The following is a 15,062-nucleotide window of genomic DNA, read 5'->3' on the forward strand; positions in this document are numbered from 1 at the left end:
ATCGGGAATGCACATATACATTTGCATGCACCGTGTAAAATCAATCAATTTATTTATTTGTACATATATCTACAATATTGGCCTTTATTTTGGAGTCTCACGAGCACACTACAAATGAGTATGAAACAAATATCAAGCACCGGTACAAACATATACACTGAGCTTTTAAGGAAAAAAAGCAAGTAATAAAAAGAAAGGAAACTCTCAAAGGAAAAGAAGCTTTATACTTAAGGGATCCAATCCAGTTAGAGTAGTAAAAGTGTTGAGGATGCAGCAAATGCCCCGACGGACCCAATAAAACTCATGAAAATTGAAGAAGCCGCATTCGGAGGTGGAGGAGGTGTTTCAGGAGCTGGAGTTGGAGGTGGAGACGCTTCACCAGAGGGAGCTGGAGATGGGGTCATATCTGTTGAGTTTGAAGGTGAAGGTGAAGGAGGAGTTGCATTTCTGTTGCTTCTGTCTGCCAAGACAATCACTAGCACCTTCTCATTTTTGAGACAGTTGTCTTTGTTCCCACTGATGAAATAGAACGGTCCAGATTGGTTAAACTGGAAGGCAGTGTGGCCATCAGAGTATTTCTCGGCCGAAGGCGAATCAGTGTTGCAGTTGTTGTAGTCATCCTGGGTTACTCGAAGCACTGAGTCTTGTCCAGGAGGGTAGTTGAACACTGCAGTTGAAGTATATCTCAAGTAAATTAACAAGGGCAAGCATGGCTATGTGGCAGTCACAAACCTTTTATTTTTATTTTTACTTTTACTTTTTACAATTTTATTGTGCTTTTTTATACGGAGAGGGGAAGGAGGGGAATTTGAACTCTATTTTTTTAGTATGGACGTAATTCATTATGATTATTTGACGTGTTATGTTGTCGTGAGAGACTATAAATTAAAATCACCCATATACACATAATTCCACGAAATCAGCAATCCTAATTACAGTTGGTCAATAAATTTCAAATTGTCTAGCGACCTATATACACAACATACCAGACTGTGTAGTAAGGTCGAAGAAATTTACTTTTATATTTATTCTAATCACATAACTTCGATTTTTATCATCGTTGATCAATTTATGAACATGAATAATGACAAGTATATCCATTGAAAAGTAATATAATTCTGTCCTCAAAGTTTGACATACTGAAAGCTGAGATGAATATGTAGAGCCTCAAAATATGGAGCATAAAAAAACTTACCAATGGAGTCTCCGATTTGAAACCTGTTTCCTTCTGCCCATTGACTATAGTGAGTAGAAGAATCTGGAACACTCCAACCCTTTGAACCTCCAATTGCAAAGTCAGTTGCACCACTCTTCTGTATCAACAGCATCACACATACGATCCCCAGAACAAAAACTGCATTAATATTATTTTTGTGAATGGGGTTGGCCATTGTTGAAAAAATTAATTCAAGATTTGGTATAATATATATTTTGAACCAAATATTGCTTGTATTTCCCAGTTAAATTTGGAAGACGAAGAAAAATGGGGTGGAATGAATGGTGTTCGAGAGGGGTTTTTATAGAGGGCAAGTTGCATGAAATACTTTTAACAAGCTATGGAGTCAGTGAAGCTTTTGCTACTTTTCTAATTCTTTTTCTTTACCTTTTAGGTTTCTTGGCTCTCAGAGCAAAGCATACGTGCACTTTCAAATTGCTAAAGGGTTGTTCTTTGGGACTTTATGTTTGGGAACTTCTAAATAACTTGTTGTGTGGGTTTATTCTTTGCTTATACATTATCAAGAATATTCATGGCTTGTGTTCTGGGTTAGACTAATTAATTATTCAAAGTGATCAGTCATTCACACAAAACCTATGCACCATTCATTTCCCACTTTCAAATGCAAATATAATTGAAGATCTCTGTCTGTCTTGTTAAGCAATATGCAGAAGGAGAAACAGAGAGATCACAGAGGAAAAAGAAGAAGGAATCAGAGAGAATTTAGAGAGGAAGAAAGAAAGAATTGCACTGATATTTTCTTGATTAATTCAATGGTTACAATGATATGCGTACTATATAGATGAGTGCTAGGCTAACCACCTTAACCGACTCACTCCCTTACCAACAATCCTAACTAATTATTCTAACAGTCACATTCCTAACTGCCTTATATACTCTAACATGTCTGTCTATCTCTCTCTCTCTCTCTCTCTCTCTCTCTCCTGGCATTTGCCTATGTCAATTTGCAGTGGAGTTCAGGAACTTAGTAATAAGAGTCTTGCAGAATGATAATTTGCATTGAAGAACTGACTTATACTGACTAGTGACCGAGCACATGTTCCAACTCCAAATTGCAGAACTCAAGTTTAAGTTTAACTTTGTTTTTCCGTCAGACGTACGGATGCAATCTCTTTTAAAAAATATACAAATTAATCAAATCATTGTGAGAAGGTAATGAAGTACCCTTTTGGATTAGAGTTGGTCTTGTGGCTGTTGCAAATTCGTTGAATGATTCTGTTCAAGGGGATCATTATATATATGCATCACAATTAATGAGGATGTTATTCCACTAATGCTACAGTTTAATGGTAATTTTATCAAATTTTTAAGGGTGGGTTTGACACTAAAATATTATGGCTAACTCAATGTATGACTTAACCCATCATCCCTTAGTGTAAATGTTGAGTGTATATAAGAGACCTACCATATGCTTACAAGGAGTTTTGCTACTCTCCATGTTGCCATTTGATTTTTTGGTGAAACCTCAATTTCCTTCATATATTAGAGCATGTTAGACCGTGTTAAGCATAAAAATTTGTGACACGTGAAATTTTATGAAGAAACCTCAACTTCCTTATGTAAAACCGATTCTCCAAGCATAATATTGTGCTGAGCTAGCTTTGCCAAAATCCACTTTGAAGAAGATGCTATATCGTATTTGTTTGCATCGAGTTTGTAGTTTATATATGTAATAATATGAAGGACACAATTTTTTCTCTAGATGGCTAGATTTTATCCCCTTCCTCTTACTTTTGTTTTTGGTGTAAAATTGTCACCTTGAAACATTGAAGTCGCCGAGATATTCACCATCCTTTTGCCTATCCACACAACTACCTCAAGGTTTTGAATCCAGTTGTCACCTTCAATATGAGTTTGGAGCTGCAAAGCGTGAAAGCTATCAAATTGCATTGTATAAGCTATGATTGACTTATTTCCTTAAAGATAAAAACCTCCGACTTTGTGTTGTGGTCAAAGTAGAGTTTAGGGTTATTGTCACTTGATGAGCTTGGATTGAAGAATGCCCTGAAGAATTGAAAGCTTCGTACTGAAGAATATCTTAGGCGCTCTACTAAGGTAGAGACATTTCATGCATTGCATATTGCTAGTGTCACGCCCCAGACCTGGGGTTGGTGAAGAAAATTTTATAAGCAGTATCGGATAAAAAATTAATATTGCCGCTTATAGCAGACATAACCTATATATATCGTATATAACCAACATAAACTCATTATTATCTGAGAGGAATAATGAAGTGGCAAAATTTTCGCCCTTAACTTGTACTCTTGGTGGATAGTTTTTATTTTTTTAAATATTTTTAACCTATCTTGGCGGATATAAGTTAATAATGGCGTAAGTTGTTTCATTTCTTCTTCACTGTAAGTTGTTCAGTTCTTGTTCTTATTTTTCTTATTTTTCCTTCTATTCTTTTCATCTTTTCTTCTCATCTTCTATTTCTTCTTTCGTTCAACGCCTCTTGTATCTAATTCTTGTTTCCGATTTTGTTTTGTAGGGGGTATTATTTGAGTTGGCTGAGTCCAAGATGTATAAATCGACGACGAAATTCTTCAATTAATTAGATAAATTAGTAATATTGATGTTAAATTAATAAATATTTAATAAAATTTATTTATTTTTTCACTTAAATTGTTATGAGAAAATTTAAATGAACAATATTTAGAAATATTTATGTTAAATTATTTAATATAGCATAAATTAGTATATTAATGTTTATGTTAAATTAATTTATTTTTTCACTTGTAAGTGAGAGGTCTTTGGCCATAGATGGTGAAGTCAATACCAAATTAGGTTGCCCATTGTGTGACTTAGTGAAACTGCCCCTCCTCTTATTGTAAAATATATCGTGGTACTAAAAAAAAATTATTTTTTCACTCTAATTGTTACGAGGATGTACAATACTTGAATTTAATGAATAATCAAGATTAGATAAGCATAATTTTGATTACCTTTTGTTGTTTTAAATCTTTTTCTATTATAGGCATTGGAAATTAAAAGATTGCAAGTGTGATAGAGTTCGAGGGTTAAAAGGTAGGGATTGAAAATTGTAAAGTTATGCCTACATGATAAGGATTGAAAGATTGTACGGATCTTAATATCAACGTAATATTTTGCCCTCGTAAAGTGGTAAAACATGGACATGAGTTGGTTGATCAACCACGAAATTTGGAAGCGTATACAGATGGAATTAAGTTGTGTTAATGTCATAAGACATTTACTTGAACTTTGATTTTTCACTTTGGTTTGTACTAAGGCAAATACATGAACTTTGATGTTAGATTGAATTTGTTGATGCTTAATGTTGTTAGATTGGATTTGTTGATGTTTGATGTTGTTGGATTGAAAGAAAAAAAAAAAAGATTTTGGCACTAGTATGTGTCGTGAAATTAGATGCTTGAACTTTGATGTTTGTTGAATTGAAAAAAAAGGACCTATTTACATTAAAATAAAACTAGCAACAAATTAAAGCCTAAAATTGATTTGGGCCTATTTCTTAAAAAAAAAAAAGGCTTCGTAAATAAAAGGCCTAAAACCGAATTGGACTTGTTTTGGACCGAACTGAACTGAACTCATTAGGTTCGGTACTAATTCGGTACACCCAGGCATACATAACCGAATTGTATCGAAGTTTTGCTACGAGTTTGGTTTCGGTACCATCTTTATACTGAACCATGCCCATGCCTAGTTCTTATTGACATGAGTATGTATTTAGTATACATACATAGATCTCTAGGCAATCAAATTCAGTGAACTTAGTCTTTATTAAACACTTATACACTTGTCTTAGCGACTCTTGCTACTGACGTGAGACTAACCATGCATCTCATCCTACAATTGCGCAAACGTTATATGTTCCACTCTTACCATATTATAAGATATCCAATCAAATAATCCAACAATTAGAAAGGGAGAGGGGCCGGCGGCACAGGAGAGAGGGAAGAGAGATGTGTGTTTGTAGAATTGTAGGGGAATGTGTGTTGTTATCCCTCCTACATTGTGCCTTTATTTATAGTAGTAAAGGGAGATAAGATATTCCTTCTTCTCCAAGTAATACAAGTTGTAATAAGAAAGGATAACTAGAATCAAATATAATATAGGATTTACATAATCATACTTAAACTAGGAATGTTCACAACACTCCCCTTTAAGTGTGTAAATACTAAAGGTAGATTTAGCATCATGTAGAAGTTGAGGAAGTCGACTCGTCGGCACTGATTCCAAGGAACAACGCTTATTCTCAATAAGGTAGGAACTTGCATAAGTAGTAAGTCTCACTAAAAAACCCAAAGGCTATGGCAAAAACTCGAGTAGGGACAAAATCCATAGTCTAAGGAAAAATGTATGAGAAATGCAACGTTAAAAGAAACGTCTACAGGACGTCATCAGGGATATGACCAGCCCAAGGTGGGTGCCTCGTTAAAACCTAGTTAGGTAGCAAAAACCTAGTTAGGTAGCAAAAACCCATTGGAAAAAATGCTCCTAATCGTAGGGAAAAAGAGTATATTAAGATCAAGCAAGTATCTACATGATACTCCCCCTGAGTTTGACATAATTCCAAAGAGAAATAGCAAAGTTACAACTTAGAAAGTTTACGCATACCAATTCCATGAACAAGCTTTTGAAACGTCGCATTCGGCAGTGATTTGGTGAAGAGGTCGGCCAGATTATCTTGCGAACGGATTTGCGTGACTTCAACCTTCTGATGCTCTTGTTGTTAATGTGTAAAGAAAAACTTCTGCACAATGTGCTTGGTGTTGTCTCCTTTGATGTAACCCTTATTGAGCTGTTCGATGCAACCTGCGTTGTCCTAAAAAATTGTCGTCGGGGCATTAACGGCGGGATGAAGATCGTAAGAGCTTCAAATATGGCCCACTACTGCTCTTAACCAAAAGCATTCCTGAGTTGCTTCATGTAAGGCGAGAATTTCAGCATGGTTAGACAAAGTTGCAACTAAGGACTGTTTAGTTGACTTCCAAGAGATTGCAGTGCCTCCAACGATAAAGACATAATCCGTTTGAGAACGCGCCTTGTGCGGATCGGATAAGTATCCAGCGTCGGCATAACCAATAAGGTAAGAATCAACCCGATGAGCATAGGGTGCGGCATCAAGAATCAACCCGATGAGCATAGGGTGCGGCATCACTCGAGGATTTGTAGAGATAGAACAAGCCCAAATCCGTAGTACCCTTAAGGTAACGGAAGATGCCTTTCACGCCAGTCTAGTGTCTGTGTGTTGGTGCATTGCTGTATCTTGCCAAAAGATTAACAGCGAAGGTGTCAGGTCTAATGCATTGAGCTAAGTACAATAAAGTGCCTATCACACTTAGATAAGGAACTTCAGGCTCCAAAATCTCTTCATCATCCTCTTTCGGACGGAAGGGATCTCGTTTTACATCTAGCGTACGAACGACCATAGGAGTACTCGAAGACTTTGCTTTATCCTCATTCAAACGGTGCAACACTTTTTGGGTGTAGTTCGATTGATGTACTAGGATTCCATCCGAACAATGCTCTATATCGAGACTGAGACAGTATTGAGTCTTACCTAGATCTTTCATCTCAAATTCCGACTTCAAGTGCGAAGCAATTCTCGTGAGCTCTTCAAGAGTTCCGATGAGATTCATGTCATCGATATATATTGCCTGACTTCTTAATGAACACACAAGGGCATAGTTTGTTGTTCAGATATCCCTGACTAGTCAAATACTCACTTAGACGATTATACCACATTCTTCTGGATTGTTTCAAACCGTAAAGTGATCGCCTCAGCCGAATTGAGAGCGTGTTCTGGGATTTAGAAATATTTGAACCAGTCAATGTAAGTCATTTGGGAACTTTCATATAAATTTCCGTATGAAGATCCCCATAGAGATACGCGGTTACTACGTCCATCAGCTGCATATCCAGTTTTTCAGAAACTACCAAACTGATAAGGTAGCAAAAAGTAATCACATCCATAACGGGTGAGTAAGTTTCGTCATAGTTAATCCCAAGGCGTTGCGAGAAACCTTGTGCTACAAGACGAACTTTGTAACGCACAATCTTGTTCTTCTCATTACGCTTCTGAACGAAAACCCATTTGTAGCCAACGGTCTTCACATGTGGAGGAGTAGGAACTACAGGTCCAAACACCTTACGCTTCGCAAGTGAATCGAGTTTGACTTGGATTACTTGTTTCCAGTTTGACCAATCAGCTCTACGTCAACATTCATCAACGGAACACGGTTCAATGTCATCACTCAACATGATCTCAGTAGCTACTGCAAATGCTAATGCATCGTCGACAATCATCTCAGTTCTACGCAACACATGATTTAAGCTAGCATAATAGACCGAAATCTCACGATTCTCGGGAGGAGGATTCGTCTCTTCAAAGACGCTTCTGTGATCTAGAATTTTCTCATGAGTTAGGTAGAATGAGTAAACGATAGTCGGATTCACGGTAGGCTCTTCAGGACCTTATGCCATGGTTTTCCTCTTCTGAGGGTGTGAATCCTTTGAACCAAGAGGTCTGCCACGCTTTTGTGTAAGGGTAGATGATTGGCTAGCCGCTAATGTACGTGGATCACCAGAATTGGCGTCCTGGGCTTCCAGAAGTGCAGTCCGTTGTACATTTGGTACATCCATCTTTGCAAGCGTATTCGTAGCTGGAATATGTGATCTTGTCATGCTCGCTAGATCGGTGAAAGCATCTGGCATGCTCTGAGCTATGCTCTGGAGATCTAATATGCGCTGCATTTCCTCTTCGGACTGAGCGGTGCGGGGATCTAAATGAGATAAAGTGGGAGTCGTCCACAATAATTCGCGTCGTTCATTAGGAATGTTGACATTCTTATCTCCCCTTAACGGTGGGAAGATTGTCTCATAGAAGTGACAATCTGCGAAACGAGCGGTAAACAGATCGCCTGTCAAAGGTTCTAAGTAACGAATAATCAAAGGAGAATCATATCCGACATAGATTCCCATGCTTCATTGATGCCCCCATTTTTGTACGTAAGGGCGACGAGATCGGCATATATACCGCACAACCAAAGATGCGCAGATGCGATATGTCGGGTTCGCATCCAGTGACCCAACTGAGGGGCACTAAATGGTTGTGTCGCAACATGCTTTAGGCGGACCAACTTTGCTTTAAATAACTTCCATTTTACCCTTTTCGGCCATCTCCTTCAACAAACTTGACTTTCTGAACTCCCAAAACTCTTGCATTCTCAGCCCTTTCTTGCCTCAATCTCCAGTCACTCTTTCATTATTTTTTCTCGAATTCAACAATTGTTCCTAGATCGTGCCCTGCATGCAAGTTTGAAGAAGGGATTGTCACTCTGCGCCGTTAGCTCAACGACCTTTATAGCCCTCAAGTTGGCCATAATTTGTCCATTTTCTTCAAGGAAGAGGGAGTACACTTACTGGGGCATGCCTGGACTGCCCGAGTTCCCGTTACGGTGGAAAATAACATGCTCGTTGCTAACTAGTTCACCCCTAACCTTTACGATGCCGAGGCTGGAACTTCTTCCTCAAAGTGGTCTAACTTCAAGAGGGATTTCCCCTTAATGAATGATGAAGCCTGGTCTAAGTTGGTGGATAAACTAGAGCCCATCTAGAAGCAGAAATGGATGGCAAATGGCATCTATGAGCTCATCATGATGTCTAAGATCACTATTCCCATCAAGCACGAGCTTCTCTTAACCGCTCTTCTTTTTTAGAACATAGGGACCAACACTTTTAACTTTAGAGCGGGCCTCATGTCTCCTACCATTCTGGATATAGGTTAGGTCTTTGGTTTGCGGCCATCAGACAGGTGTATAGACATTGCACATGACTGGTAATCCCCCTCTTGCCCAGTTGCTGAAAGCTTAGAGACTTCTCAGTTCATCACTAGCTTGGAATATAACCTTACCACCTTCAAGAGTTATGATACCTCATTCGTGGGCTTCATTCCTTTTGCCAAGAAGATGTTTAACCTGCCTTCTCCCATTGCTGACCCAACTTAGAAACACATGTACCTTTTCCTCTATTGGTTGAATAAGCATGTGTTGCCCAATAAATCTAAAGGCATAAAGATGGAATGGATTCCTTAGGTAGAGGTGTTGCATTCCTTCGATGATGTCGCCACCGGTCATTCTAGCATATATCTATCATCTTCTTTATAAGATGACAAGGGACCAGCCCTTCGAGACTAATATCAATAGAGCTACTTGGATGGTAGGGCTTTAGCTTCAATGATACTTCCCAGAGTTTTAGGCTACCAATATGGAGTTTCTAGAGGGAGTAGTTCCCTTCCGAATTCTGGTAAAAGCGCCCACCACCAACCACTCCACCTTAGCCCACCTCTATTTCTTCAAAATATGTAGGACTCGGGCTGATTTGAAATGTTGTACCTTAGTGCTCAGGAGATACCCTTGGTTCTCGGACAACCTCTTCCAAGATTCATTTCGGGGGGATGCCAACAGCTTTTGTAAGGAGAAATTTTGTTAGCTGCATCCAGCAAAAGGACTTGGCCTGGGGAGTCTAGAGTGACAGGGCAGGCTATAAATGTGGGTTGGAGGTTTACCACCCCAACTCCTGTGGTAGGCAACTGAGTTTAGACAGGCAGTCCCAATCCCCTTCTTTGATTTTGTCTAGTGTGGAACTTCATATCGTCTCCGTTCTCATTCAGAGGCTACATTTCAAGCAAGCATGTGCAACTTGTAAGTAATGAGCGAGATAGCTTCCAAACCTGTAACCCTCAATTTGGAGTGTACATCTCTGTTCACCACTTAGTGGGAGGCCAAGTGGTCTAGTAAGTATGATGAAGATCTTAGAGAAGCCCAAATTAAGCTTTTTGGGCAGGTCTTCTTCAAGTCCCTTCCCAAGAAAGAAGAATTTGAAAGTTGGAAAGAGGACATCAATCAGAAAAACAAACTTATGTTGATAGGTAACCTATATTGCTGCTTCTTTTTTTACTTCATATTTTTATAGTTTGTGATTGCTTAACTCTTTCTTTGATCTTACAGCCCAAGGCAACCCTGATGAAGTGCATGTTAGGCTAGAAAAAAAGGCTGTTGATGCCTTGATTCTTCAAGAGGCTGCTATAGAGGTAGCTAGGCAAAAAGTAGGCTTTAGCTATGTTTCTGAGGATGATGGGGACATCTCTATGATGTTCAGTGAATCAGAGACAGAAGCTGGGCCCGAAGCAGAGACCAGGGCTTCTTGTCGGGTAAGATCTGTTGTTGTAGAATCTTCTGATTCTGAGCCCGAGGGGAGGCCCTAAGCTAGACTTGATTTCCCTGCTCTAAGAGCTACTTCAACCAAGAAGAGAACCAAGTCTCAGACGTTTCAAGCTTCTAAATCTCTTTCTGCCCTTCCAAATGAAGTAGGTAGGAAAAAACAGAAGTCTGCCGGTAAGTGATTCAATCTTGATTTTTCTTTATTTAATTTTATCTCCTTAAGTTTTAAGCTAATCATATCTTTCCTTGTGATTAAGACCTGTTATCAACAAAAACTTGGACTCTACCCCTTAGGAGATAGAGGCAAGTGCAGAGATGCAGCAAAGCGATAAGAAGGTCATTGCTAAGATCTTAAAAGAGTTGAAGGTAGCCTCTCGAACTTTGAGTATTTAATTCATTCAGAAGTTCACTCCTCTTAAATTTAGCTAGTTTCTTGATGCTTTCCAATACAGGCTTCCAAAGCAAAAAGGAATTCTCAAACAGAGCCTTCTTCACCTCCAACCCGACTTGTGCATCTTTCTTCTTCTCGGGCTGAGCCTTTAAAGGTAAAATTCTTCTTCTCAAAACTTGTCAACTTTATATTTTTAAGTCCTAAGTACTGACTTTACTTTTCCTATTTTCTAGGTAAGGGGAGACACCTCAGCACCTTAGGTTGGGCAAGCACCATCTCATTCTTCTTCTTTCATTCCTCCACCAATGGTAGTGATACCTACCTCCTAGTTCAATCTAACAACTGGAGAAATGCTTCACTTCGTAGAAGATGATAATACCTTTGTAAGTTTTATTTTATTCTGCCATTCTAATCTTTTCTTAATGTCTTTTCTTTTTGAATTTATGCTCTGTACTTTGTCTTTGCCAGTCTTCCCCCTTACCAGAGACTACCACTTAACTAACATCAATCGCTTAGCAGCCTATAGTCTCTAAGATACCAGTTGTCTCAGAGGCGACTAGTTTCAAGGTATCTCATGCTCTTCTTCAGGCAAGCCAACCAACTTCTTCCAAGACAGCTGTAGCAACACATTATTCTTCCAAAGCATAAGGCCCCTCTCAGGTACAAACATACTCGCAAACTTGTCTTTTCTTAGTTCGGGTCCAAATTGCTTCATTAACTTGTCTTCCATCTATGTTGATGTTGCCACTGCTGTTGCTGCCTTCGGTGGTGTTGGTGTGATATATCATCATCTGGCTTTTCTTCTAGCCACAACCTCTTTGCTCGAATGAGTTAGAAAGTTTGGGCAAATTAGGACAAAGCTGAGATCCCCAAGGTGCCCCTCTGAGCCTTAGCATCTTTAAGATCAATGTAGGGTCTTCATAGAATGGATGCAGAAGACTTTTCTACCTCCTTCAGCCTCAAGGCTCTTCAAGAGGCTAAAAGAGATCTCACTGATTTATACCAAGCTTAACAGATGACTAAGGTGCAGTATGAGTCTTTCATCTCCTTCTTTGAAAATCTGAGGGCTTTGAGGGATCAACATCTCAAGGCTGAGAGGCAAGCAAACAGAGTAAGGTGCTATAAGGAGAAGCACACTACGACTTCCCATACTTTGCAGCAGCTGGTGAAAGAGGGCTCGACCATGGAGGATCGAATAATGGTGGTAGCCGTTGAGTTCTAGAGGCTGGAAGAACAACTATCTGCTCTAAAGGCTGAACATATGACCCTTTCAAGCAAGATATACAAAAAGATTGAGGAACTGAAGATAGTCAATCATGAAGTGGAGGAATCTGAAGCTTAGTTAGCCAACAACAACATAGCCTTAGAAGAACTGGGTTGTATTTTTACCATTATGCAGACTTATAATTATAGGAGAGCTGCCTTGGCTAAAGATGCAATCCTGTTAGGCTAGGGCCTCTGTACTTCTCCAAATTATTGAATAAAAAGATCTTTCATTGCTTCACTAATTTACTTACTTTTTTTCTTTTTTTTTTCTAATAGCAACAACTACTTTAAACACATAAAAATGGCTTTCACTTCTTCTTTAAGTATTAGACTTCACTAACATAACAGTCTCTAACATCCCAAAGAGTTGGGTGGAACTTTTTCAGAAATTTAGCATTGAATGGATGTTTCTGTAAGTCTCCCTCTAAATCTGCCAAGTAATACCCCATATGTCTAATACTTTGGTAATTGCAAAAGGGTCTTCCCAAGTGGGACTCCATTTCCTAAAACCTCTAACTTGAGCTCTCAATGGCAGAATTGTTTTCCATACCAATTCTCCTTATTTGAAAGTCTTCAGTCTTACTTTCTTGTTACAGGCTTGGGCAATAACCTTTTTCCCTTCTTGGATCTTGTTTAGAGCTTCAATTTAGGCAACATCCAATCTTCAATTCCTTGACACCTAACCTGAATGAATTCATCACTGTGTAAGCCAAATTGGTTATGAATCCTCAAAAAACTCATATCAATCTCCATAATGAGCACTGCATCTCGCCTGAATGTTAACGCATAAGGAGTGGTCCCAGTTTCTACTATTTTAAAGGTTCTGTAAGCCCAAAAAGTATTTTCCAACTTCTCATGCACCATTTTGGGCTATATGTCACCATTCTTTTAATGATGTTCACCAATATCTTGTTGCTCGCTTCTGCTTGACCATTAGATTTGGGGTAATAAGGGTTAGACTGAATCATCGTTATCTTGAACTTAGCTGCAAACTCTTCTACTTCTTTTGAGATAAATGATGGGCCTCTGTATGTAACAATCATTTCCGGTACCCCATATCTATGTAGGATTTTGGTCTCAATAAACCTTTTTACAGTAGCTGAATTAATTGCCTTCACAGCTGAAGCCTTAACCCACTTAGTAAAGTAATCAGTCAGCACAATTATGAAAGTGTGTCTTTTGTTGGAAGTTGGGTATATTTGTCCAATAAAGTCCATGGTCCACCCTCTGAAAAGCCATGACTTTACTACTATATTCAAAGGCACTGATAATGTATGCTTGAAGGGTCCATGCTTTTGACATTCTTCACATCCTCTAGCATAAGCATTGCAATCTTTCTCCATGTTGGGCTAGAAGTAGCCATATCTTCTTAGTGACCATCTCATCTTTGTCCCTGCTTGGTGTGCTTCACAAATACCTTCATGTACCTCAGCCATCACTCTCATTGACTCTTCCAGACCCAAGAATTTCAACAAAAACCCATATGGAGTCTTTCTCAAGAAAGTTTTATCCCACATAACAAACTTAGTTGCCTGTCGTCTAATATTCTTACTAGTGGGAAGAGAAAGATCTTTCAAATACTGAATGATAGATGTTTTCCAGTCCTTCATCTTAGGTTCTTTAGTCATTACATCCAGGCTAAATCCCCTTTCAAAGATACCAGAGAGACTTCTCCTTTGTATCTCTACTTTCATCTCAGGCCTACTTGAACCTATGCTCCATAAACCTTCTGTGCCATTTCATTGGCAATCACATTTGCTTCTCTAGGAATATGGTTAATTATTGCTTTATTGCCCTAATAATCTAATAATTGAGTAGTTATCAGGTAATACCCTACCATTGTGATATGTTTGCACTTGTACTCTCCATTTAATTAATTAATCACCAACTCAGAATCACCATATACTTCTATTTCAGCTGCCCCCAACTCTATTAGGATTTCTAAGCCAATAATCAGTGCCTCATACTTTGCCCTGTTGTTGGTAGTATCCTTGTAATCTAGAAGGAACGAGTAGCAATGTTGAATCCCTTTTGGATTAATGATGACAATTCCAACTCCTGCAGCATGTTGTGTGCATGATCCATCGAAATATAATCTCCAGTGAGTGATCCATAGGCTAGTTATTGTTTTTACTTCTTGCTTGATCCATTCTTCCTTGTCCGAATAAGCTTTACTAGGTGGGATCCAAAGGCTAGCTATTTCCAGAGTTTCAGGGATGTTGACAAGTTCCTCATTGGATTCTTGGTTCTCAACTAAGAAGTCTGTAATTGCTTGTCCCTTTACTGCCTTCTGAGGTACGTACTAAAAAATAAACTCTGATAGTACTAAGATCCCCTTCCAAATTCTTCCAATTAGCATTAGCTTGGACAACATGTACTTGATCGTATAAGTTTTGGCAATTATATGGATATGGCAAGGCAACATGTAGTGCCTTAATTTGCTAGCAGTGAAGTACAAGGCTAAGCATAACTTTTCAATTGGGATATATTTTGTTTCTACCTCGGTAAGAATCCTACTGAGGTAGTATATTGCCTACTTCTTTCCCCATTTATTATTCTGAGCCAATAAACTCTCTATTGATTTCTCGGATGCTGAGATGTAGAGCTTCAAAGGTTTCCCTCTCTGGGGAGACATGAGCACTAGAGGAGAGGCTAGGCAAGTCTTTACTTTATCAAATGCCTCTTGGTGTTAAGGGCCCCACTCAAATTTATCTTGATTCTTCAATCTTAACAAATGAGTCAACGATTGGATCTTGCCCGCAAGATCAGCAATGAATCTTCTCAAAAAGTTAATCTTCCCTAGCAGCCTCTATAATTGCACTTTGTTAGTGGGGGTAGGTGATTCCATTTTAGGCCTAGCCTTGTTCTTGTCCACTTTCACACCTCTTTAATGGACCAGGAACCTTAGAAAGTTACCCGATTTAACCCTAAAGGCACACATTCTAGGATTCATCTTCAACTTGTG

The 15,062-nt window shown here is 38.8% G+C and overlaps 2 protein-coding genes across 2 annotated transcripts; both read right to left on the reverse strand.

The window, feature by feature from the left end:
• Positions 1 to 33: 33 nt before the first annotated feature.
• Positions 34 to 1,507, reverse strand: LOC103429190 (early nodulin-like protein 9). Its single transcript, XM_070818430.1, has 2 exons — positions 1,196 to 1,507; positions 34 to 667 (listed from the first exon to the last, which is right to left on the reverse strand). The coding sequence occupies exons 1-2, from the start codon at positions 1,389 to 1,391 to the stop codon at positions 246 to 248; spliced, it is 618 nt and encodes a 205-aa protein (XP_070674531.1). The 5' UTR covers positions 1,392 to 1,507; the 3' UTR covers positions 34 to 245.
• Positions 1,508 to 6,453: 4,946 nt separating this feature from the next.
• Positions 6,454 to 6,858, reverse strand: LOC139194782 (uncharacterized mitochondrial protein AtMg00810-like). The gene has a single exon (XM_070819697.1). The coding sequence runs from the start codon at positions 6,856 to 6,858 to the stop codon at positions 6,454 to 6,456; it is 405 nt and encodes a 134-aa protein (XP_070675798.1).
• Between the last annotated feature and the right edge of the window lie 8,204 nt (positions 6,859 to 15,062).

Source organism: Malus domestica, chromosome 03 (assembly GCF_042453785.1).
Source record: "Malus domestica chromosome 03, GDT2T_hap1".
In the NCBI taxonomy this organism is placed as follows: domain Eukaryota; kingdom Viridiplantae; phylum Streptophyta; class Magnoliopsida; order Rosales; family Rosaceae; genus Malus; species Malus domestica.

What these genes read in the sequence shown, in the direction of transcription:
- LOC103429190 (XM_070818430.1), bottom strand. Translation starts at nt 1,391, where the DNA reads ATGGCCAACCCCATTCACAAAAATAATATTAATGCAGTTTTTGTTCTG. An exon ending in TCAAATCGGAGACTCCATTG is followed by an intron (nt 668 to 1,195) that starts GTAAGTTTTTTT and finishes CTTCAACTGCAG; the next exon opens with TGTTCAACTACCCTCCTGGA.
- LOC139194782 (XM_070819697.1), bottom strand. Translation starts at nt 6,858, where the DNA reads ATGAATCTCATCGGAACTCTTGAAGAGCTCACGAGAATTGCTTCGCAC.